General features: G+C 35.6%; 1 protein-coding gene across 1 annotated transcript in view; it reads right to left on the bottom strand.

Moving 5' to 3' along the window:
- Positions 1–25,488, bottom strand: part of LOC114105049 (N-acetylated-alpha-linked acidic dipeptidase 2) — a 52,768-nt gene that overhangs the window by 20,753 nt on the left and 6,527 nt on the right. Inside the window, 11 exon segments of the mRNA XM_071616597.1 lie at positions 639–721; positions 808–888; positions 891–926; positions 1,169–1,254; positions 6,478–6,576; positions 7,574–7,667; positions 19,831–20,017; positions 22,346–22,471; positions 23,293–23,394; positions 25,187–25,312; positions 25,314–25,374. Coding sequence (XP_071472698.1) covers positions 639–721; positions 808–888; positions 891–926; positions 1,169–1,254; positions 6,478–6,576; positions 7,574–7,667; positions 19,831–20,017; positions 22,346–22,471; positions 23,293–23,394; positions 25,187–25,312; positions 25,314–25,374 — 1,081 coding nt within the window.

The raw sequence follows: 25,488 nt of genomic DNA on the forward strand, positions 1-25,488 counted from the left end.
TTATTCAATAGGGAGGCATAGGAAAGAAACAAAAGAAAGGATCATATGACACTTAGAGAATTCAGAGCCAGTTATGAATGAAAATCAATCATCTCTCAAGGAAAAATGAACCTGTGAAACTACTCAGTAAATTGATTTACTAAAGTAATCCAAGTTACAAAGTTATCATTTTATATGTATCCTTTTACAACATATATATCTTTAGCAAATGGTATATATGTTATAAAAGGCAAAATGTAACTATGGTTGCTATTTTATGTGGAATTTGTAAATGTGAAATAATTATCAGAATATAATCATCTTAATTAAATAAGCTTTCCCAGAAGACCTCCAAGGAAAATTTGAAAATTAGTTTCAATTTACATGTAAAAAATGCTTCCTAATGTTGAAGTTACTGATTTTATTTTCACAAAACAAATGCAAATAGATTTGAGTAGATTTGTTTGTTGACTAAGAGGCTATTCTGTTTTGCCAAACTAATAAGAAAGTAAAAACAAATTCTATTTCTTAAATTCTCTCCAATCATTCTCCAAATTAAAACCATATAAAGTAATGGAGTCTAGCTGTGCTCATCCTGAGATATATATTTTTTCTTTGTTGATCAAAACAATAACACGAACGTTGGCCATCTTATTTACCTCAGCCCATTCTGTAGAACCCAGCAGTCCAAATTCTTCTGCATCCCAACTGGCAAAAATGATAGTTCTCCTAGGTCTCCAGCCTGTAATCATTGTTAAAATACAGAGTTAGGTACACCTGCCTAGGAATAAAGGAAATATAAGGAAGTCACATTCTCTTATCACTTACCTCTTTTTATCAATTTTCCAAAACTCTGAGCAATTTCTTGCAAAACGGCTGTCCCAGTAGTTGGGTCAATACCTCCAAACACCAAGAGTCATGGTGCCCTCCCAGAATAACATACCTGTCTGGAAAACAAAAACTTTGAATGCATTATAAATATCTGTAATGTATGTCTAAATTAAACTTCCTCCTGCTTGAATTTCTCCCACAAAAAATAATCAGCAAAAAGTAAAACCTTTAGAGTTGTACAATTTTTCCCAAATTTAGTAGTTGCAAATAAGTCAGAAAAATATCAATTGATGACTGAAATTTATATTTTCTTACACTTAATCTTTGTAAAAACTGCTAAAAGAACTTGATGACTCACCAGGTTCTACAGATCCTCTAATAGTTCCAATTACATTGTAAATCCTTGTAATTTTATTGGTGTTATGAGCTTGCATTCTAACTTTCCTAGAATTTTAAAAGGAATGAATTACCTCAAATATGGTATTATATTTACAGTTTTACAGTTTTCTTCCAACATTTTTTTTAGTTGTCAATGAACCTTTATTTTACTTAGATATGTGTGGTGCTGAGAATTGAACCCCGTGCTTCACCCATGCTAGGCAAGTGCTCTACTACTGAGCTACAATCCCAGCCCTTCTTCCAACATTTTATTATGAAAAATCACAAAACTACAGAAAATTATACAAGAATAAAAATATGTATATCAATCACCTATATTCAACAATCTTTAATATTGAATGCTCTGTAAGGGAGTTGCTTTGTAAGGAAGTTGCAGACATTGTGACAACTTACACCTAAGTATTTAAGCATGCAATTTGAAGTCAGTTTTTCAAAACTACCTAATATTTATATTCTTCCTTCTCAGAGCTGTTTTATGGATACTTATTTAGAATTGTAAGTAGTCTATTAAATATCTTGGGCATTTATTCAAAAAACTTTAAATACATCTTACTTTAAGTATTAAAACATTAATGAAGACATCCTATTATTAATTAATAAACAGAAGGAACATAAGCCTATTATTTGAACATTTACCTTTATAATCAATGATGGTGGTCCCATAAGATTATAATACACCTGAAAAATCCTTATTGTCTAGTAACATTATAGTTGCTGTAATGTCATAGCCTAACATAGTAGTCATACATTTGTGGAGATGCTGCTGTCCACTAACCTATTGCACTGCCAGCCATATAAAAGTGTAGCATGTGCAATTATGCATAGTACATAATATTATTTTTTATCATTTCTTTATAGTGTATACCTTCTATTTATTAAAAGTAAGTTGGTTATAAAATACTATTCCATGTTACACTGGCAGAAGCCTCATAAATCTTGTGTTTAATGCAAATCAGCTAGGTTTGTCTAAGTACATTCTCTAATGTTCAAGCAATAATGAAATTGCTAATATGCATTTTTCAGAACATATTCTCATATTGAGTGATGCATGACTGTATTAATTATATTAATTCCTACTGTTCAATAACTTTCTTCAAGACTATGAAAGTAATCCCTAGGTACACAGTTAAAGAACTGCCTGAGTGCTGCCTGTGAGAACCATGATAAATTCTGTTAAATGACAACTTGAGAAGCTCCTGCTAAAATGCACATTACATAATAAAAAAATTTCAGACTCTCATTGTTGATTCTGATTTTACATAGTCATTCATGAATATAAACTAACCAAATTAGAAAAAAAGCGAAAGTACAATCAAGCTCTGCCAGATAGGAAAAAGGAAAAGTTTCATGAATCCAGAATGACATGGGAAAATGTTGAGCCATTTTTTTCACAAGAGAACATAATAAGCCTTTATTTATTTTGGGGATGGAGGCACCAGTTGGTTTCAATTTGTGATTATTTCTAAATGGAAGAACAATGAAGCTGTCAAAACCTGTATATTGTGTCCCACCAAATTACAGTGTGTTTCAGAATACACAATTAATCTACATGCAGCATTCAACTAAAAGTACCATGGAGAGAAAACTATTCAATGGTTTTTACATTTTAAGGCATTAAGTAAATTATTTTTGCTACTGAGAGATAAAAATTCATAACACAGCTGGGGTGCAGCTCAATGGTACAGCATTGCTTAGTATGAGCAAGTTCCTGGGTTCAATAACCAGCATCAAAAATGATAATGAGGATGATGATTATGATAATATATAAATACAGAAATATTGTTTAGCATGTTTCTAAAAATATGATCCTAAAATACATGACTAGTAAGAAGCTAAAATTTATTGATATTATGTCACTAAATTAGGAAAATTAAGAGTTAATGTAACAAATGAGAACTGAAGAAAAATGTTAGTCCAAACATAAAAACAAACATAGAGCATCTGCTCAGACTCTCAAAGAATCTCATTTAAGCCTTAATCTTTACATCTTTTTTATTTTTAGTATTTTTTTTTTTTTTTGGTTCTTTTTTTTTTTTATTTTTTTATTTATTTTTTTTTTTTTTTATTGTTGGTTGTTCAAAACATTACATAGTTCTTGATATATCATCTTTCACACTTTTCTTCAAGTGGGTTATGAACTCCCATTTTTAGCCCATATACAGATTGCAGAATCACATCAATTACACATCCATTGATTTACATATTGCCATACTAGTGTCTGTTGTATTCTGCTACATTTCCTATCCTCTACTATCCCCCCTCCCCTCCCCTCCCCACCCCTCTTCTCTCTCTACCCCCTCTACTGACCTTCATTTCTCCCCCTTGTATTATTTTTCCCTCTCCCCTCATTTCCTCTTGTATGTTCTTTTGTATAACCCTGAGGGTCTAGTATTTTTGACCTCGAGAGTTATTCAAATGAATATCTGTGAGCCAGGTGTGGTGGCACACCCTTGTAATCCCACCAGCCTTAGCAACTATTGAGGCCCTAAGCAACTGAGCAAGACTAAGTCTCAAAATAAAAACTTAAAAGGGCTCAGGATGTAGCTGGGTTCAATTCCCAGTACCAAAAAAAAAAAAAAAAAAAAAAAAAAATCTGCATGTTTATCCTATCATCACTGCAAACTCAATGCATCCCAAACAAACTGATCTCTGGGATGTAGGCTCCATAGAATAGGGCTGTTTGCCTCCTTTGTTCACTTCTGAACACCAAGATCCCAGAATGGCACCTGGAGTTTAGTAAATGTTCAATAATATTTGTGAAATGAATGAATATACTCCTGTACGGGAAAATTGGGAAAGATGCTATATCACTCGTAATGAATTCCTCTCATTTATTATCTTCAACTAGACTATTTTACAACTCTGTACTACAAATAATTCATGTCCAATGAATTGGTATCTAGTGAAGTTTCATCTGAATCCTCCCTTATTATGAAATACGCCAGCTTTCCTACTGTTAAATATATTAATTAGTCTTGATTAAATCTGACATTCCTGATGAACTGATATATTTGGTATTATCTGTAAATTCTTCTTTGAACCCATTCTTTCTTTTGGAAGGGTACCAGGAATTGAACTCAGGGACACTTAACCACTGAGCCACATCCCTACTATTCTTTGTATTTTATTTAGAAACAGGGTCTCACTGAGTTACTTAAGGTCCCACTAAGTTGTAGAGGCTAGCTTTGAACTCAAAATCCTCCTGCCTCAGTCTCCAGAACCTCTGGAATTAGAGGTGTGCACTGCCATGTCCACGTGAACCCATTCTTTTTTTAATTTATTCCAGTACTGGGGACTGTACCTGTGGCCTTGGGCATGCTAGGCAAGTTCTCTACCACTAAACTATCTACTTGGCCTTTTGAACCATTTTTAACATAATTCTGTATTTTTTTATTAACTAAAGTTAAATGAAATCTGTAATACATGTTCATTTACATCCATCTAATAATCAGTTTTTAAATTATCCTTCATTATTTTAGAGGTCCCTTTGAAACAAACTGTAGATTCATCTTGAAAAACAGATGTAGTCAGTTGAAACTCATTCTTCATATTTTCTATGGCTCTCCCAACTTTGCTGACATGCCATATGTCTAGTTTTACTTTTTTCCTTACTGGTTTTGTGTTTCGTTTATGTTTCCTCTTTGCTTAGATCAGATTAAGTTATTATTCACTGGTAGCAGCAATGATTAGAAATCTCACTTTATGTCTTATCGTTTGGTTATCTAAGTGAATCAATGAATTCTGAAGATCTCTGCGGTAGGATAGGAAAGAATCTAGTTTTTAGGAATTTTTAACATTGTTCATTGTGCATTGTAAACTCAAATCCATCAAAAATTATGTATTCACAGTGGAGAACAGTGTATTTGATATCTAGACCTGGGATTTCTTATGTTTTTGAGTTTACTCTTGAACTATGACTGAAATTATAGAACTGAACTTATGTTTTGTGTCTATATACTCTGGTTTGTAAATCAGATAGATTTTTACTTTTTGTTATATTATGTGTTTTTTTTCCCTTCAGAAGACATAAATAAACTAAATAGTCTCTTAAATTAAAGGAACTCTATAGTGATTGATTATAGAGATTAAAAACACAGAAACTGAATGCTTCTGAAGTTCCTATCAAGGAAGAAAGTTGAATTTAACCTAGTATTTTAACCTTTCTGAAATAAAAAGAATTTCAAAAACTAAAAAACATTCTATCACACTGGGCATGGTGGTGCACTCCTATAATCCCAGTGACTCTGGAGGCTGACACAGGAGGACTGGGAATTCAAAGCCAGCCTCAGCTACTTAGCAAGGTCCTAAGCAACTTAGTGAGGCCCTGTCTCAAAAATTAAAAAATAAAAAGAGTTTAGGATGAGACTTGGTGGGGTGGTTAAGTGCCCCTGGGTAGAATCCCTGGTACCAAACCAAACCAAACCAAACAAAAAACAAAAACAAAACAAAAAAAGCAAGCTATGGCATTTATGATTTATCAGTGACATTTCCCTCTCCTGCAACATTTTAAGTGAATCAAACTTCTTAGTTCTAATCATGCAGGGTCATTCCACAAACTCTCTCAAAGTTCACACGGTAGCTAGCATTTCCTGCCTGCCTTGAGCCATTTGGAAATTTTTATTCTTTCTGTAGATCTAACCCAACAGATACATTCCACAACACTCCTCCTCTAGAATGATGCTTTCATGTGTTCAAAACAATGAGTCTATTGAGCTTTATAGTAGCTACATGATCTATTCATTTAAACTCACTTAATACACAGTAAATAACCAATAATTGTTGGCTCCTTTCTCTGTTCTCCAATATTCCCTCCCTTAACATAACCTAATGTTTCGCATACATATATAACATTCTGAAAGTTATTGGAAAAAAAAATTTAAACTTTAGGTGAAAGGAAAGTTTAAAAATTATTACTTGAAATGTTAAGTCTATAATTCAAATACAGTAATTGATGAAATTCTGAAACTAATGCTGAAATATTACTATAAAAATTCATTGATTCATGGTGCTAAGGATGTGGCTCAGTCATAGAGTGCTTGCCTTGCATGTGTGAATCCCTTGGTTCAATCCCCAGCTCGCCAGGAGGGAAAAAAAAAGGAATTCAATGGTTCATTCTGTAAATTCTTCTTAAGTGATATAAAATCATAAATTTTTCACTAGTGACAATAAGAAAAAGATATAAGCAAAATATGCCTGGTGGAGCAGTTATCTTCACATTTCCATTGAAATATAAAACTCTTCCAAGTTATTAAAGTAATATAAAATTACCTGAAAGACTCATTCCCTGTAAAGCCAGGTCCTACATTGTAACTCACATTAAGAGCTCCCTTCCAGTTCTTATCTGGTAGAGCAGTTCCTCCCAAGTGGCTGTCAAGAGAGAATGAGATGACAGAAAAAGGCTGAGAATCACCATTTCCATGAAAAACAAATCAAGAAGTTCATGCTGAGGTAATATTTCACTCTACAACTAAGAATTATTTATTGTCCAACTTGTCCATACTGCTTTTATTCTATATTCTGAGGAGCTTTTATTCTAATGAGAGAGCCATAACTGGAGCAAATAAAATATATAATATTTTGATGCTAAGAGCTGAGGAGGAAAAACATATAATAGTGAAGGCAGATGGGAAGCAAAATCTCCTCACCCTTGATCTTACTTCTGTGGGGAAACAGTGAGTGTAAGATATTCAACATTAGGAAATTCATAACTGGGTTAGGAAGAAATGAATTTTAAAGAAGCTGTCAACTATGTAGTGTGTACCCATAAAGAAATCATGAAGTTGTTCTGGCAGAAACTTTTAAACAATGGGTTGGGAGATACATAAAGAAACTTCAATTACAGAATACAGTATGAGCAAACATTAATTGGTGTTTACTATATTCTAGACACTATGCTAACTAGTATAAATTAATGACAACCCCATCAGGGAGAAACTTTACTGTCCTTGTTTTATAAATAAGCAAACTGAATCAGAGAAGAATCAATTGGTCCAAGATCATACATCTAGTAAGTGGTAAGCATGATCGTATTTCTAAACTACAGGTTGGGTATAAATAAGTATTTATTGAATATCTAAGTAAATTCAAATACCTGAAAACAAATCTCAAACCAGTATCCATTTTTATCTTTAAACATACCTTTGCATTTGAGAATTTCATTTAGAGCTACCAGAGTAATGTTTTATTATTTCCTAGTCACTAAACTGACTGCTCCTGTTATGGAATAGAAGTGTGTTCCATCATTCCTACTTCAGGAATTATTTTGATACAAGACTTTACTTTTAACACAATTGGGTTTTATTGGTTTTAGATGAGAAAATGACAAAATGTCTTCCTCTCATATCCAACTAAAAAAACTATATACCATAGTAATATTTCTGCATCATTATGTCCAATAGGATGTACAGGTATTTTCGGGATTCCAACTCCTTCTTCAATATTTAGTCTGAAAGGATAATCTGCAAAATCAAGTACATAAATGAAAACAATTGAAGAATCTGAGCAAAAGCTATGTAGGAAATATTTGTATTATTATTATAGCTTTGCTTGCTATACACATTGTTTTTTCAGTACTGGGAATTGAACCCAGAGCTTCACCCATGGTAGGTCAGCCCTCTACCACTGAGCTATATCCTCAATATTTTTCTCATTTTATTTTCAGACAGGGTCTACCTATGTTTCCCAGATTAGCATCAAACTTTTAATCCTCCTGAGTAATTGGGATTATAGGCATGCGACAACATGTCCAGCCAATTTTGCTAGACATTTGCAATTATATAAAAATTAAAAGTCCCCCCGAAACCAAGCTATTGTTTTATTATGGCCTATTAGATTCAACAGTAAGAATTAAGTTGTTTACATTTTAAGGTAAAACTAATTGTAGGGTTTATAGATTCTCGATTTTGTTTTGACATTTCACCTAATTCTCTTTAACTTACAAGAATTTTCTTTAATTTCCTGAAGGATATTTTGAATCCTTCTTTGAGAAGTTTCAATTAACTAGATGCCTAGAAAATGTATCTCAGATTCTAAAACTACAATTATTGGGAAAAATTGAATTCATAAGGTCTTGGGAAATAAGAACAAATATTTTATTCAAACAGTAATGCATTATTCTCTTCAAAGAAAGACAGAAAACTATTGAAAGCCTTAAAACCAGGTAAGAACTTTTGGCTTTCAGCCAAGATTGAAGAAATGTTTCAAACAATGTAAAAATGACAAAATAGATGAAATGATTGTTTTGCCAAACAACTATTTCTTTTTTTTTTATTGGTTGTTCAAAACATTACAAAGCTCATGACATATCATCTTCCATACATTTGATTCAAGTGGGTTATGAACTCCCATTTTTTACCCCAAATACAAGTTGCAGAATCACATCAGTTACACATCCACATTTTTACATAATACCATATTAATGACTGTTGTATTCTGCGACCTTTCCTATCCCCCCTCCCCTTCCCTCTCATCTTCCCTCTCTACCCCATCTGCTGTTGGTTAATTCTCTCCCTTGTTTTTTTTTTTCCCCTTTCCCCTCACAAACTCTTATATGTAATTTGTGTAACAATGAGGGTCTCCTTCCATTTCCATAGTTTCCCTTCTCTCTCCCTTTCTCTCCCCCCACTCGTCTCTGTTTAATGTTAATCTTTTCCTCATACTCTTCTTCCCTGTTCTGATCTTAGTTGCTCTCTTTATATCAAAGAAGACATTTGGCATTTGTTTTTAAGGATTAGCTAGCTTCACTTAGCATAATCTTCTCTAATGCCATCCACTTTCCTGCAAAATCCATGATTTTGTCATTTTTTAGTGCTGCGTAATACTCCATTGTGTATAAATGCCACAGTTTTTTAATCCATTCATCTATTGAAGGGCATCTAGGTTGATTCCAAAGTCTAGCTATTGTGGGCTGGAGATATGGCTCAAGCGGTAGCGCGCTCGCCTGGCATGCATGCGGCCCGGGTTCGATCCTCAGCACCACAAACAGAGATGTTGTGTCTGCCGAAAACTAAAAAAAAAAATAAATGTTAAAATTCTCTCTCTCTCTCTCTCTTTAAAAAAAAAAAAAATAGCCTACTCTTATTTAAAAAAAAAAAAAAAAAAGTCTAGCTATTGTGAATTGTGCTGCCATGATCATTGATGTGGCAGTATCCCTATAGTATGCTCTTTTAAGGTCCTCAGGGAATAGACCGAGAAGGGCGATAGCTGGGTCAAATGGTGGTTCCATTCCCAGCTTTCCTAGGAATCTCCATACTGCTTTCCATATTGGCCGCACCAGTTTGCAGTTCCACCAGCAATGTACAAGTGTACCCTTTTCCCCACATCCTCGCCAGCACTTATTGTTGCTTGACTTCATAATGGCTGCCAATCTTACTGGAGTGAGATGGTATCTTAGGGTGGTTTTGATTTGCATTTCTCTGACTGCTAGAGATGGTGAGCATTTTTTCATGTACTTATTGATTGATTGTATGTCATCCTCTGAGAAGTGTCTGTTCAGGTCCTTGGCCCATTTGTTGATAGGGTTGTTTGTTATCTTGTTGTTTAATTTTTTGAGTTCTTTGTATATTCTGGATATTAGGGCTCTATCTGAAGTGTGAGGAGTAAAAATTTGTTCCCAGGATGTAAGTTCCCTATTTACCTCTCTTATTGTTTCTCTTGCTGAGAAAAAACTTTTTTAGTTTAAGTAAGTCCCATTTGTTTATTCTTGTATTTAACTCTTGGGCTATGGGCGTCCTATTAAGGAATTTGGAGCCCGACCCAACAATGTGTAGATCGGAGCCAACTTTTTCTTCTATCAGGTGCAGAGTCTCTGATTTGATATCTAGCTCCTTGATCCATTTTGAATTAACTTTTGTGCATGGCGAGAGAAAGGGGTTCAGCTTCATTTTGTTGCATATGGATTTCCAGTTTTCCCAGCACCATTTGTTGAAGATGCTATCCTTTCTCCATTGCATGCTTTTAGCGCCTTTATCAAATATAAGAAAGTTGTAATTTTGTGGATTGGTCTCTGTGTCCTCTATTCTGTACCATTGGTCCACCTGCCTGTTTTGGTACCAGTACCATGCTGTTTTTGTTACTATTGCTCTGTAGTACAGTTTGAAATCTGGTATCGCTATACCTCCTGATTCACACTTCCTGCTTAGAATTTCTTTTGCTATTCTGGGTCTTTTGTTTTTCCATATGAATTTCATGATAGCTTTATCTATTTCTACCAGAAATGCCGTTGGGATTTTGATTGGCATTGCGTTGAACCTGTAGAGAACTTTGGGTAATATCGCCATTTTGATGATGTTGGTTCTGCCTATCCATGAACAGGGTACATTTTTCCATCTTCTAAGATCTTCTTCTATCTCTCTCTTTAGGGTTCTGTAGTTTTCATTGTATAAATCTTTCACCTCTTTTGTTAGGTTGATTCCCGAGTATTTTATTTTTTTTGAGGATATTGTGAATGGGGTGGTTTTCCTCATTTCCATTTCAGAAGTTTTGTTGCTGATATACAGGAATGCCTTTGATTTATGCGTGTTGATTTTATATCCTGCCACTTTGCTGAATTCATTTATTAGTTCTAGTAGTTTCTTTGTAGACCCTTTTGGGTCTTCTAAGTATAGGATCATATCGACCACAAATAGTGATATTTTAAGTTCTTCTTTTCCTATTTTTATGCCTTTAATTTCTTTTGTCTGTCTAATTGCTCTGGCTAGTATTTCAAGGACTAAATTAAATAGAAGTGGTGAGAGAGGGCATCCCTGTCTTGTTCCAGATTTTAGCGGGAATGCCTTCAGTTTTTCTCCATTTAGAATGATGCTAGCCTGAGGCTTAGCATATATAGCTTTTACAATGTTGAGGTAAGTTCCTGTTGTCCCGTTTTTCTAGTGTTTTGAACATAAAAGGATGCTGTACTTTGTCGAATGCTTTTTCTGCATCTATCGAGACGATCATATGGTTCTTATCTTTAAGTCTATTGATGTGGTGAATAATATTTATTGATTTCCGTATATTGAACCAACCTTGCATCCCACAGATGAATCCTACTTGATCATGGTGCACAATTTTTTTGATATGCTTTTGTATTTGATTCGCCAGGATTTTATTGAGAATTTTTGCATCTATGTTCATTAGAGATATTGGTCTGTAGTTTTCTTTCTTTGAAGTGTCTTTGTCTGGTTTCGGGATCAGGGTGATATTGGCCTCATAGAATGAATTTGGAAGAGCTCCTTCTTTTTCTATTTCTTGAAATAGCTTGAAAAGTATTGGTATTAATTCTTCTTTGAAGGTTTTGTAAAACTCTGCTGTATACCCATCTGGTCCAGGGCTTTTCTTGGTTGGTAGACTTTTGATGGCTTCTTCTATTTCTTCCTTTGTTATTGGTCTGTTTAAATTGTGTGTGTCTTCCTGACTCAATCTGGGCAGCTCATATGACTTAAGAAATTTATTGATGTCTTCACTGTCTTCTATTTTATTAGAATATAGGGTTTCAAAATACTTTCTAATTATCTTCTGTATTTCTGTAGTGTCTGTTGTGATATTGCCTTTTTCATCCCGTATGTTAGTGATTTGAGTTTTCTCTCTTCTTCTCTTCGTTAGCATGGCTAAGGGCCTGTCGATCTTATTTATTTTTTCAAAGAACCAACTTTTAGTTTTATCAATTTTTTCAATGGTTTTTTTTGTTTCAATTTTGTTGATTTCTGCTCTGATTTTAATTATTTCTTGTCTTCTGCTATATTTGCTGTTGTTTTGCTCTTCCTTTTCTAGGGTTTTGAGATGTAGTGTGAGTTTGTTTATTTGTTGTTTTTTTCTTTTTTTGAGGAATGAACTCCAGGAAATGAATTTCCCTCTTAAAACTGCTTTCATTGTGTCCCATAGATTCCGGTATGTTGTGTCTGAATTGTCGTTTATCTCTACGAATTTTTTGATTTCCTCCTTTATGTCTTCTGTAACCCATTGATCATTCAGTAACATATTGTTTATTTTCCATGTGATGCAGGATTTTTCCTTCCTTCTTTTTTCATTGATTTCCAGTTTCATTCCATTATGATCAGATATGGTGCATGGTATTATCTCCACTCCTTTATATTTACTAAGAGTTGCCCTATGGCATAATATATGATCTATCTTTGAGTAAGATCCATGTGCTGCTGAGAAGAACGTGTATCCACTTGATGATGGTTGATATATTCTATATATGTCGGTTAAGTCTAGGTTATTGATTGTGTCATTGAGTTCTATAGTTTCTTTATTCAGCTTTTGTCTGGAGGATCTGTCTAATGGCGAGAGCAGTGTGTTGAAGTCACCCATAATTATTGTGTTGTGGTCAATTTGACTCTTGAACTTGAGGAGAGTTTGTTTTATGAACGTTGCTGCACCATTATTTGGTGCATATAAATTGATAATTGTTATGTCTTGTTGGTGAATACTTCCTTTTAACAGGATATAGTGTCCTTCTTTATCCCTTTTGATTAACTTAGGTTTGAAGTTGATTTTATTCAATATGAGTATGGCCACTCCTGCTTGCTTCCGAGGGCCATGTGAGTGGTATGATTTTTCCCAACCTTTCACCTTCAGCCTGTGTATGTCTTTTCCTATCATATGAGTCTCCTGAAGGCAGCATATTGTTGGATTTGTTTTTTTTTTTTTTTTTGATCCAGGTTACCAGCCTGTGTCTCTTGATTGGTGAGTTTAGTCCATTAACATTTAAGGTTACAATTGAAATATGATTTGTACTTCCAGTCATGTTTATTTATTTATTTATTTTATTTTGGCTAGTTTTTATTTTTTGGTTGTTTTCCTCCCCCTTTACTGAGATACCTCCCGCTGTTGGTTTTTGGGCACTGTTTTTCCATTCCTCTTCTTGTAGAATTTTGCCCAAAATGCTTTGCAGTGCTGGTTTTCTGGCTGCAAAATCTTTTAGCTTTTGTTTATCGTGAAAGATTTTAATTTCATTGTCAAATCTGAAGCTTAATTTTGCTGGATACAGTATTCTTGGTTAGAATCCATTATTTTTCAGCGTTTGAAATACATTGTTCCAGGATCTTCTCGCTTTCAAAGTCTGTGATGAAAAATCAGCCGTTAACCTAATTGGTTTACCCCTGAATGTAATCTGCCTCCTTTCCCTCGTAGCTTTTAATATTCTCTCCTTGTTCTGTATGTTGGCTATCTTCATAATTATATGTCTTGGAGTTGGCCTATTACAGTTTTGGATGTTTGGGGTCCTGTAGGCTTCCAGGATTTGGCAATCCATTCCATCTTTCATCTCTGGGAAGTTTTCTAGGATTATTTCATTCAATAGGTTGTCCATTCCTTTGGCTTGAACCTCTGTGCCTTCTTCTATCCCAATGACTCTCAAATTTGGTTTTTTGAGGAGATCCCATATCTCTTGGATAGATTGCTTGTGAGATTTAAGCATCTTTTCAGTATTGACTATATTCTTTTCAAGTTGATAAACTTTGTCTTTATTATCTGATGTTCTGACTTCTACTTGATCTAGTCTATTTGCAATATTCTCGTTAGCATTTTTAATCTGGTTTATGGTTTCTTGCATTTCTAAAATCACTGTTTGTTTTTTTTTTAAGCTCTCTATCTCCTGGTAAAGCTCGTTCTTTGCAGTTTGAATTTGTTTGTTTAGTTGGTTTTCAAAATATACTTTCAATTCTTGGACTTGCTGTCTCATGTCTTCTCTAAAATTCCGTTCCATCTGAGTTAGGTATGCCTTGATTTCTTTCCCTGTCCATGTTTCTGATGCTTCTAGGTCCTCCTGTAGATTTAAGTTGTCCTGAATTATCTGTACTCCTTTTTTCCCTGGTTTTTTCATGTTGTTCACGTTACTTTCCAGCTCTGTTTGACTGCTTTGTAACTGCTTTCTCCTATACATTTGTTTTGGCTTTGTTTATCTCTGTTGTCTCTCCTTTGTGGTGGGAGATTATGCCTATAGATGTTGGGCTTTATTGTACTTTAGAGCTGATTCATTCAATTTATAAAGGGCTTCCGGATTTTGTATGCATATAGTGATTTGTTTTTTGTTCTTAGGACTTTAGGTTAGGTGCTATGAAGGTATAAGGGTTAGTATGTCTTGGCTACTTTAGAAGATTGCTCTACTGAAGGGGGATGCTAACCGTCAATTGGATCAGGGTGTTGGTAGTAGCTAGGTATTTAGGAGCACTATAGACATCCTCGAAACATTCACCTGTTTGCATTTAGACAGTTACACGAAATGGAGGACGTAATGCTTGGGATGAAAGTTGGGGGGAAGGGGAAGGAAGGTGCTCTTGAAAAGAAAGAAGGAGGGGAGTTAGATAGCATAGAGGAGAATGGAAAGAACAATAAAACTTGGAAGGGGAGAGAAAGAGGGAAAAAAGGGAGAGAAAAAATAAAATAAAATAAGAAATAAAATTAGGTCTTAGAGATCCATTTTCTTCTCTTCCCATAGGCAAAGCTGTGCCCTCCGGGCTGAGATTTGCCCTCAATGTGTCAACAGCAATCCCTGTAAGGCGGCTCCTGGGAGCCTCTCAATCCTGTTGGTCCAGAGCTGTTTCACTTCTACGGCCCCTCCTCCCCTTCCTCCTGCCAGCCAACCAGGTCCTGTTCACCGGAGGAGGTTCTCCAAGGATTTGGTTACACTTTCAGCCCCTCTGAGTGCTCTATTTCCCTAACGACTGAGCACTCTCTCTGTCATTCATCTAAGCCCCAGTGCTGTGGAGCTGTGTTCTGGGAGTCAATAGTTTAATTTTTCCGGACCCCTTTGGTGGGCACACCTTCGGAATCTGGCGGCTAAGACCATTGGTGTCGCCACTGGTGGTAATGGGAGTTGGGGGTCGAGGATCCCCTCTGCTTCCCTCAGCCCCTACAATCACGACCACTCCGCTGGCGGTAGGAGGAGTTGGGGGTCTGGAGTGTCCTCTGTTTCCCTCCGCCCCTACCGTCACGCCCTCTCAGTTGGCAGTTGGGGGAGTTGGGGGTGGGGAGTCTTCTCTGCTTCCCTCCGCCCCTACAGTCACACCCATGTCACTGGCAGTATTGGGACTTGGGGGTCGAGAGTCCTTTGGCCCTTACGGTCACGCCCACAGAGAGATTTTGAAGTTTCCCGGTTGTTTGTATCTGATGCGGGTGGGAGTCACACACCTGCTAAAGTAGATTCTGCTGGGAAGGAATCTCTTTGGCCGAACGTTGGTGACTTCCCCTCTCTGCTATGGCGGGCCCCTGCCTCCTTGTTGGAGTGTCCGAAGGGAGGGGTGGAACTGGCTTGTCTCTGGTCTGACACAATCTCTGGTTTTAGTTCCCAGTTCACTATTTCATAAAGGCTTGGTTAGATTCCCTTCACGTCGTCTCAGGGGGGGGAGCGGTTTGCAGGGTGGGCGGGGCCGTTTGCAGTGGGGGTGGGGCCGTTAGCAGAGCCGGGAGGGCACGGGCCGTCTGCCGGGCCAGGCGGGGACCCTTCTCGCTGCGCGGGGCCGCCGGGGGCCACCTGCAGAGCCAGGCCGGCGCTGGCTGCGGGCAGGGCGCCAGCAGAGCCCGGAGGGCGGGGGGCCGTTTGCCGGGTGGGCGGGGCCGTTAGCAGAGCCAGGAGGGCGCAGGCCGTCTGCCAGGCCAGGCGGGGACCCTTCTCGCCGCGCTGGCCGCTGGGGGCCGCTTGTAGAACCGGGCAGGCAGCGGCCTCGTGGCTAAGAGCCGGGCGGGCGGGGTGGCCGATCACAGAGCGAACGGGGCCGCCAGGAGAGCCGAGATGGCGGGGGCCGTCTGCCGGGCCAGGCGGGGACCCTTCTCACTGCGCCGGGCCGCCAGGGGCCGCTTGCAGAGCCGGTCGGGCGGTGGCTGCGGGATTGGACCTCTGCACCCGCGTGGCCGGCCAAGATTCACTTGTCTGGGGCAAACTGTCACCTCTAATAAACTTACTAATTCCTGGCAGGTCTCCTTTCAGCAGAATTTTGCTAGAAGTTCCTCAGTAGGTAGAATGTAGCTGTTTTAATGGGTGTTTCTGATCCGGTTAATGTGGAGATACTGAAAGTGCTGCTTCCTTGCCGGCCGCCATGTTGGATCCCCTGAACTATTTCTTATTAGATATAGTAATTGAGTATTGAAACAAAAAGTTTAATAATATATCTAGAAATTCAGTAAATATATAACTTAAATAGAAGTATCTATCTATTAACTTGGCCAAACTTACATTTATAGAATACTGTATTCCATTTTTTATAATACATATGAAATATGTGTTGGGTACACTACATTTTGGAACATAAAACACATCTCAGTATCCATAAAAATCATAAAAGTTATATTCTCTGACCACAGTGAAATTAGAAACCAACATTAGAGAGATACTTGGGAAAACCCTGAATATTTGAAAACTAAATAACATAACAACAAATAATTTATGGGTTAAAGTAGAAATGCAAACTAACATGATAAACTATTTTGAACTGAATAAATAAAAACGGTATATCAAAAGTTGTACAAGACAGAGCAGTGCTTAGTAGAATAATAGCACTAAAACACCTATCTTAGGGAAAGGACAGGTTTCAAACAAATGAAATCAGATTCCAACTTAAAAGTTTAGAAAAAGAAGGAAAAAATTAAAGTTAAAACAATAGGAGAAAGGAAAAAAATTGGAATAAATCTAAAAATATATGAATCAAACACAAAATAATAGAGATTAAAAAATGACACTGAAAGCTGGTTCTTTGATAAGATCAATAAAACTAATCAATCTCTAATAAGACAGATAATGAACAAAAGGGGAAACATAAATTGTTAAATAAAAAGTAAAGGAGAAAATATCATTATGGTCTTAGTAGACAAAGTTTAAAAAAATAATATGAGTATTATGAAAAAATTCTACACTCTTAATTGTCTGACAAATTCAATAAACAAAATCCCTGAAATGAATTACCAAATTTCATTCAGGACAAGATAGATAACCCGAACAGTCTTATGCCTACTAAAGAAATTCAACTGGTAGTTAAAACAGAAATAATTTCTACAAATAAACTTCAGGTCCAGAGGAATTATGGGCGAATTCTATCCCAATCTCTATAGACAAAATTTAACCAATTCTATATAAATTCACACAGAAAAATAAGGAAAATGTAAGTGTCCCATTCCAGAATGGCACAATAATATTACAAAAACATTCACAGACCACTTTACAATATGACCATAAATAAAGTATTCTTAAGAAAAGTTTAGCACACATGAAATAAAATAGAAAAAATCAAAATAAATTGTGACCAACTAGTTTATTACAGGATGGTGTTGGATTAGCATAAAAATATCTGTATGGATTCAATGAAAGCATTAATAACATAGGGTTGCTCAATATGCAAAGAAAAAGCATTTTAAAAAACCCAATATAGGTTACTGACAAAAACGTTAAGCACATAGAAATGACCTCCCTCAGTCCAACAAAAACAATTCATTAAAACCTAGAGCTAATGTCATATCAAACAGAGAGTTGACTATCATGGTACATACTTGTAATCCCAGTTACTTTGGATGCTGAGACAGGAGAAAAGAAATTTTGAGGCCAGCCTAGGCAATTTAGCAAAACCCTGTCTCAAACTAAAATTTTATAAAAGAACTCAGCATGGAGCTTAGTGGTAGAGTGCCTGCCTGGTATGTGAGAGCATCTAAATTCAATCCCCAAAATACTCTGCTACCAGAGAAAGACTGAATGTGTTCCTATGGAACAAAAACAAAGCAAGGATGTCTGCTCTAACAACTGTGTTCCACATTGTAATGAAAGTACTTACTGGCCAGTACAATAAGGCAAGAAAAAGAAATGACACATATAAAAATTAGAAACAAAGAAAATTGTATTTATTTGCAAATGATATAATCATCTATGTAAATATGCTAATGGATTCTAAAAACCTTAAAAATAATTAGTGAATTTAACAAGTTTGCAAGGTAAAGGGTGAAGTTATTTTTTTCTAGAAATACAATAGCATTACTGTATATTGGTAATGAGCAATAGGACTTGAGATTTAATGTAATTTACAATAGTACAAAATTATGAAATGCTTATGAATAAAAGATGTGCATGATCCATACAGTGTAACTATAAAACATTGCTGAGAGAAATTAACTAGTAAAGAGTTGTACTTTTTTCATATACCAAAAGATTCAAACATTTTAAGATGTCAAATCTCCTCAAATTGATCTACAGATTTCCGTTAAACTCACAGAAAAAAAAGAAAAAAAAAATGTCTGTGGGATTCCCAGCTCTAAAATTCACATGGAAAGGACCAAGATGTGACAATAACTTTACAAAACAAGAGTTGTAACTTAGAGGACTTACTTAAAATCCAGAATTAAAAGCCACTGCCACATAACTACTGCCAAGGATATAGTAACTGGATTATTAGGTGGAATACAAAGTAGAGCAGTCTTTTTGGAAAACCAATTTGAAAATTTCTTTATAAGTTAAATATCAATCTGCGGTCTTATTCATCCATTCTTCTTCTAAGTATTTACCAAAGAGAAATAAATGTATACACACTGACACTTACTTGTAAACTTGTTCGTAGCACTTTTATATGTAAAAGTTTCTAAAATGAAACAATCCAAATGTCCCTCAACAAGTAAATGGATAAACCAACTCTGGTATAGCCAGTCAATGCAATATTAGTAAGAAACAAACTATGACAGAAATGCCAACATGGATGGATCTCAAAATTATTATGCTGAGAAAAAACAGAACAATGGTTGCCTAGGCATTGGTATTGAGAAGGCAAGAAGAGTAGACAGAGAAAGGAAGAGTTTTAGGGGTAATGAATTTGTAAAGATGGCTTTACAGGGCTGGGGATGTGGCTCAAGCGGTAACGCGCTCACCTGGCATGCACGCGGCCTGGGTTCGATCCTCAGCACCACATACAAACAAAGATGTTGTGTCCTCCAATAAATATTAAAAAAATTCTCTCTCTCTCTCTTCTCTCTCTTTAAAAAAAAAAAAAGATGGCTTTATACATGTCAAAACTTCAAAATTTACATTTAAAATAACACTAATAAAAAAACCTCATTGGTATTTTTAAAATACAAGTGAGTGATCTAAAGAAGCATACAATCCTAGATAACTTAGAAAATGTAAATCCTAGTTTGTTAAGAGCAATATTACTTTGGGTATGAGGAGCAACATTTCTGAAACCCTTGTCTAGTAAGGGTAAAAGGAGAATACCAACTGAATATTCCCTTCCCATGCCTACATGTCATGAGAATTCAAACTAAAAAATAATGCAAAGGCCAAGTGCAATGGCACTCACCTGTAATTCTAGTAACTCAGAAGGCTGAGGCAGTAGGAGTGCAAGTTTGAGGTCAGTGTCACCAATTTAGGCCTTAATTAACTTATTGGGACCTCATGTCAAAATAAAAAGATGTGGGAATGTAGCTCAGCAATTGAGTGCCCAGGGTTCAATTTCTAGCACCAAATACATTCACACATACATACATACATATATACTACAAAGGCAATTATTTTGAATTCCTAATATTAATAATCCAAAATTACATAATGTATACATTTTTTTAGTTATTTTAATGTTATTCTACAGATGCTTGCTTTTTTCCCCATCTAAAACAGCAAGGAATCTTTTTGAAAAAACGGTACACTGACAGGCTCATAGGCTCATCCATTACCTTTAGCTGGATAGCCTGGAGTGAGAGGGTCACCAGCACCATTCAAATTTAACACATTTCCTCTCTGCACTGCAGTTCCAGGAAGGTTCCAGCCTTTGGGATATGGCTGTACCCCAGGGGCAAAGTAGTCAGCTGGATCTGAGTACAAGATGATTTCTATGGCTCCTGCTAACATGACATTTTTAACCTGTGTGAGGAAGGTACAGAAATGGCAAATTACTATTTATATAAAAAATCATAATGTAAGGAAATTTAGACATTGCACTTGATTATGCCATTACCTATTTAGTTCTCTTTACTTTGAAGACAGTTCCCCTCTTTGTTGGCCTCACATTTGTGAAATATTCTATGGTTTCCAAACCTGAAAAATTAAAGTCTCCTTTCTTTCTACGGATTTATTCTTTGTATATATATTTATTGTAGGGCAGATCATAGTGTATTAAAATGTCTTTTAAATATCTGTCTTCTCTACTAGACTGAGGATATTATTGAGAAAATACATCATCTCTTAATTTTAAATACCCACCCTCCAAAATCTCACACATCATAGAGTAAGCACTTTACAAATATTGGTTTAATTAAACTGACATAAAATTTTATGCAAAACAGTCATAGTGTATGAAGAACTTCTCAGCCTGTTTTTCAAAAATATTTTGAACAATGTAAATTGACCAACAATATGAAAATCTACTGTTTTATTCAGATTTTTCGCTGCTGTGACTAAAGGATTTGACCAGAACAACCCTAGGGAGGAAAAGTTTATTTGAGCGCTCACAGTTTCTGAGGTCTTAGTACAGAGAAGGCTAGCTCTATTCCTTGGGCTTGAGGTGAGGCAGAACATCATGATGGAGTGTGTGGCAGAGGGAAGCAGCTCGCATCATGGTGGTCAACAAGCAGAGAGAGAAACCCCAGCTCCAGATACAAAATATATATACTATAGCCACACCCCCAATTAACCACTTCCTCTAGCCACACCCCACCTGCCTGTAGTTACCACTCAATTAAATCTAATTAATTTACTGATTGGGTTAAGACCTTCATAATCCAGTCACTTCTCCTCTGAAACTTCTTGCATTGTCTCACAGGTGAGCTTTTGGGAGACACTTCATATCCAAACCATAACATCTACCCTGCGAGGTACTAAATCTTTCATCAGCAAAAGTATTATAGCAAAAGATGTAACTATCAGTCTTGATTAACTAAAAGAGATCCCAATATTCAGAAATCATTTTGCTGTTATCAGTCAAAATATAATCTGTCACAATTTGGGGGAAGGTCTGTTATAATTATGCCTGTCAAAATGCTGTCCGAAGCTACACTATTATTTAGCCACTCCATATCCAAGAATCTATACTATAAAAATGTTCATACAGATGTTTGAAGTGTATATGGACAAGAATATTCACAATAGAATTATTTGTACTAGTAATCAATTCAAGATAAGCACTCGCTAACAAAGAAATGGTTGAATACACTGCTTTTCATTCCTACAAAATATTATGTTACCACTTAAATTAGTGAGATATTTATTAAGATATAGAAATTACTAAAACCAGCTATTACCCGAAGTGCTTTAAAACATAAAGTCAGTTAGGCCTAGTGTGGCAGAGGGAAGCAGCTCTCATCATGGTGGTCAACAAGCAGAGAAACTCCAGCTCCAGATACAAAATATATATCCTATAGCCACACCCCCAATTAAACACTTCCTTAAATTAGTGAGATATTTATTAATTTATTTGCAGCACATGCAAAGCAAGAATTCTACCACTGAGCTAGTAAGAATATTATTGCGAAACAATCTGAGTTTCACTTTGAGATTGTTGGTATAATTAGCATTCCCATTTTATATATGAGGAAATGTTGGCACAGAGAGGTTAAGGATCTTGCTCACAATAAAAGAGCAGGGGCCCAGAGGAGAGCAGACCCAGGTGGTAAGGATCCATGGACTATACTCTTAAAGACTATGTTACATGACTTTCCGTGTAATGATATGAAAGAATATCCAAGTCATGGCTGAGTGAAATTATAAAGCTATCCAAGATACAGTGGATAATGACCTCTGTTTAATAAATACTAATTAGATCTATATGTATTCTCATATATTATAATATATATTACTGATGTTATATAATATACTATATATTAAATATAACTACATCCATATATATGTGTGTATAGTAAATATATAGAGGTATGTTTATATATCACAGAATTAGGTTTGGAAAAGCTAGTAAGATTGATTATGTCTAGCCAACGAAGTTGAATAATGCAAGGGAGATTTTTATTTTTTAGTTTGTATGCATTTCTTCAATTAATTTTTTAAAAGATATTATTCTTGTAATAAAACTCTTTTCCTTTATGGACATATGAGGTGAATAAAAAATAAAATTTTCTGTGTACCCATGGCAAGTAGAAAAGAAATTTCAAAGCAATTTTGGAAACCATGAGGCAAGCTGATCATTTACATCCACAGTATCTGTCCCCGTTCCTTCCCTCTAGAAAAGCTCCACCATACTTTATTTCCTCTGAAGATCTTCCCATATCTTGCAATAACAATCTTTCCAGTGCAGTTAATATTCATCTCTCTTTCTAGTTTGAAAAAGTCTTCAGTACGAGCATAGTTCACATATACGAGATCTCCCTACAGAAAAAAGAAGAAAAAAATACCACTGCTAAAATTAAAGAAAAAAATTTTAAAATAAATTTGTTTCACAAAACTGCATCAGCAGAAGGTTTTTGTTTTGTTTTGTTTTTTCTTTTTTTGTTTTCTTAATTTTTTTCTATACTGGAGATTGAACCCAGGGTCCTGCAGCATATGCAAAGCAAGAATTCTATCACTGAGCTACATCCTCAGTCCTTTTCTTTCCTTATTTGGGATTAATAAATATGCTATTCTATAGAATATTTTAGAGAAACTATCAAAATACTGAAAAGATTGGAGAAAAGGCAATCAGTAAGACATATTTTAAGTAGTGTGGTTTCTTTTGAAGAGATTATCAATGTGTACAGAGTCATAAGAACTAGAGTAAATGTCATTTAAAACATTCACAACTATGTTTAATTTCCAAAATAACATTAATTTAACTGCTCATATGGTATGTAAATTCAGATTAAAAACAATGGAAATCAATTTATAAAAACATCTATTGCCCTTACTGAATTAAAATCATCTTCAGAAGTTTCTTTGTTATTGCAAAGAGTGGCCTCTGCCTAACTGGGGTCTGTGTTTAATGTATTTGTTTTCTTTTTTGTTTTAGGTAGTCTTTTTTTAATTATTATTTTTATTTTGGGGGGCATGCATAGTACTGAACATAAAACAATGGGTGAGTATGTCTAATCTCCAGGTAAATTCCTTGGTTTTATTCCTCTACATAGTTTTTATACAATAAAGAAAGTTTTAAAAACTTGAATTAAAAATAATAGAAATAAATAAAACTTGAATTAAAAAATGTTTTACTTTACCTCTGGCATGCCTTGGGCTGAGAAAGCATTATAGGGAGGTACAATATTTGTCACATTCTCATATCCATCTGGAGGTGGTTCAAGATATGATGTTTTGAATACCTAGCAAGAAGTAAAGCATGTCAAGCTAGAAGAATAATTCCAGGTTATTATTAAGATATAATTAATTTTTTCCAAGTATAGACTTAATAAGCATCCTAGATTCCATAATTAAGTAGGTAAATTCTACTGACAATAAGAAAGAGCTCTATTATTACTATTCTTTTCAAAATAATAAACTCTTTTATAAATGCATGTAGTCCCAGACAATTAAAAGCTACCATACAGTGTAAAATGACATCAAAGTTGGACACGGTGTCATGTGCCTGTAATCCTAGCATTCAGAAGGATGCTACAGGAGGACCACTTGAGTCCAGGAATTTGAGACCAAACTGGACAACATAGCAAGACTTCATCTCAACAAAACCGAAAAGAACAGGACTTCAAAGGCAGCACTCTTGGTTGGGGATGTGGTTCAGCGGTAGAGTGCTCATCTATCAAGTGTGAGCCCCTGGTTTCCATCCCAAGCATGAAAAAAAAAAAAATTGCTAACAAAGGTAGCACACTTGTGATTTTTGTTTCATGACTATTCCTTTCAGCCTCCTTTGTGGTCCCTTTTTCTTTCATTTTTATTTGAATGTTACACATATTTTATCCCTAGCCCACCACTTGCCTTATTTTATATTCTCTCTCTGTGAGAGTTCATTGACTAACAAAATTTTGCGAACAGCTGATGTGCTTATGTTGTCCAGACTCATATATTAAGAGCCCAAATAGTCACTTAGCTTTAATATCTAAACACAATAAGTTAAAATTTGAATTTATGTTCTCCCATCTGTAGCCGGTTCCTGGCTCTGCATCCTCTACTTCCATTAATAGCCTCACTAAGTTAGTCACCCGCATCCTACAGTCTAGCAGTTATCCTAAACACTCTACACTTCTTTCCTCCAAGACACTAAACAAGTCCTATATACTTCCTGTTTCTCAAAATCATCACTTTCTCACCTGCTAACATGCTAATTCAGGATTTCATCATCTTTCATCTGAACTACTGTCTTTAAATTTTAACTCTAACTCCTTGCCTAGTCTAGGTGTAATCTGCAGACTCCCCCATCTATGTAAAACAGATAGAATTTTGTGGTCACATCCTTCCCATGCTTAGGACTTGCTTTTGTTCATGAGGATCCCTTAAGACTATCTTCTCTGTGAAGCTTGCCCCATCTATATCATTAAATGAAAGCTGCAAATACAGATGCTTAATAACTTAAATATTTCACTGGTCTACCTCTTCCATTGGTCAGTTTGTATTTTACAGTCTTGGAATACATAAAAATCTTAAATTCTACCAATAATACTAAGATAGTATGTTTTCAAGCCTTTGCAATATTTTCTTCCAGCTAGAATTTTCTTACCTTACTTTTTCATATTGTTCATCTCTTGTGCTCTTTCATGACTTATATGTCAACTTATATAGGAAGACTTCTCTAACTCCCAGTGTGGGGGCTAGTTCTTGGGTGTGAGGGTGGGGTGAATGACCCATTTCTGTACAGATAAAGACCCTTTATCATACCATTCATGTCACTTACTATACTGATTTGAAACCCTGTATCCTATTGTCTGCCTCACCTTATTTAAGCAAAGGACCCATGTCCTAATCTTCATTCTGGCCTGAAGATCTAGCTTAGCATCATGCCTAACACATACCAGACACTGACTAGTTTACAACTTATTAACTTTTCTATATAATGTGAGTTCTACACACTATTAACAAATTTATATTTTTACTGGACCTTATATTCTAATCCATACAAAGTGTGGCATAATTATATGAAAAGAACCAACAATTCTCTATCACCTCAATTCCATGTCCATCCACAATCGATATGCAGTTAGCATTTGTCTCATTAGGGTAAGAGAGGAGAATATCATAATGAGCCAAGTCGGCTGAATCTAGTCCAAATTTCTTCCATTGGGCTTGAATGTTTTTTGGCAAGTAGTAAATTTTCTTCTGTTCCTGCCAGATGAGGAAGTTTTGTGAAAGAACTAAAATGAGAAAAAAGAAAACAATGAACAAACAAAAAACAAGTGTGAGTTAAAGAGTACATTCAGCTTCTGTGCCTAAGAAATCTTCTACATGCATTACACATCTTTTACACA

Source organism: Marmota flaviventris, chromosome 9 (assembly GCF_047511675.1).
Source record: "Marmota flaviventris isolate mMarFla1 chromosome 9, mMarFla1.hap1, whole genome shotgun sequence".
Lineage (NCBI taxonomy): Eukaryota > Metazoa > Chordata > Mammalia > Rodentia > Sciuridae > Marmota > Marmota flaviventris.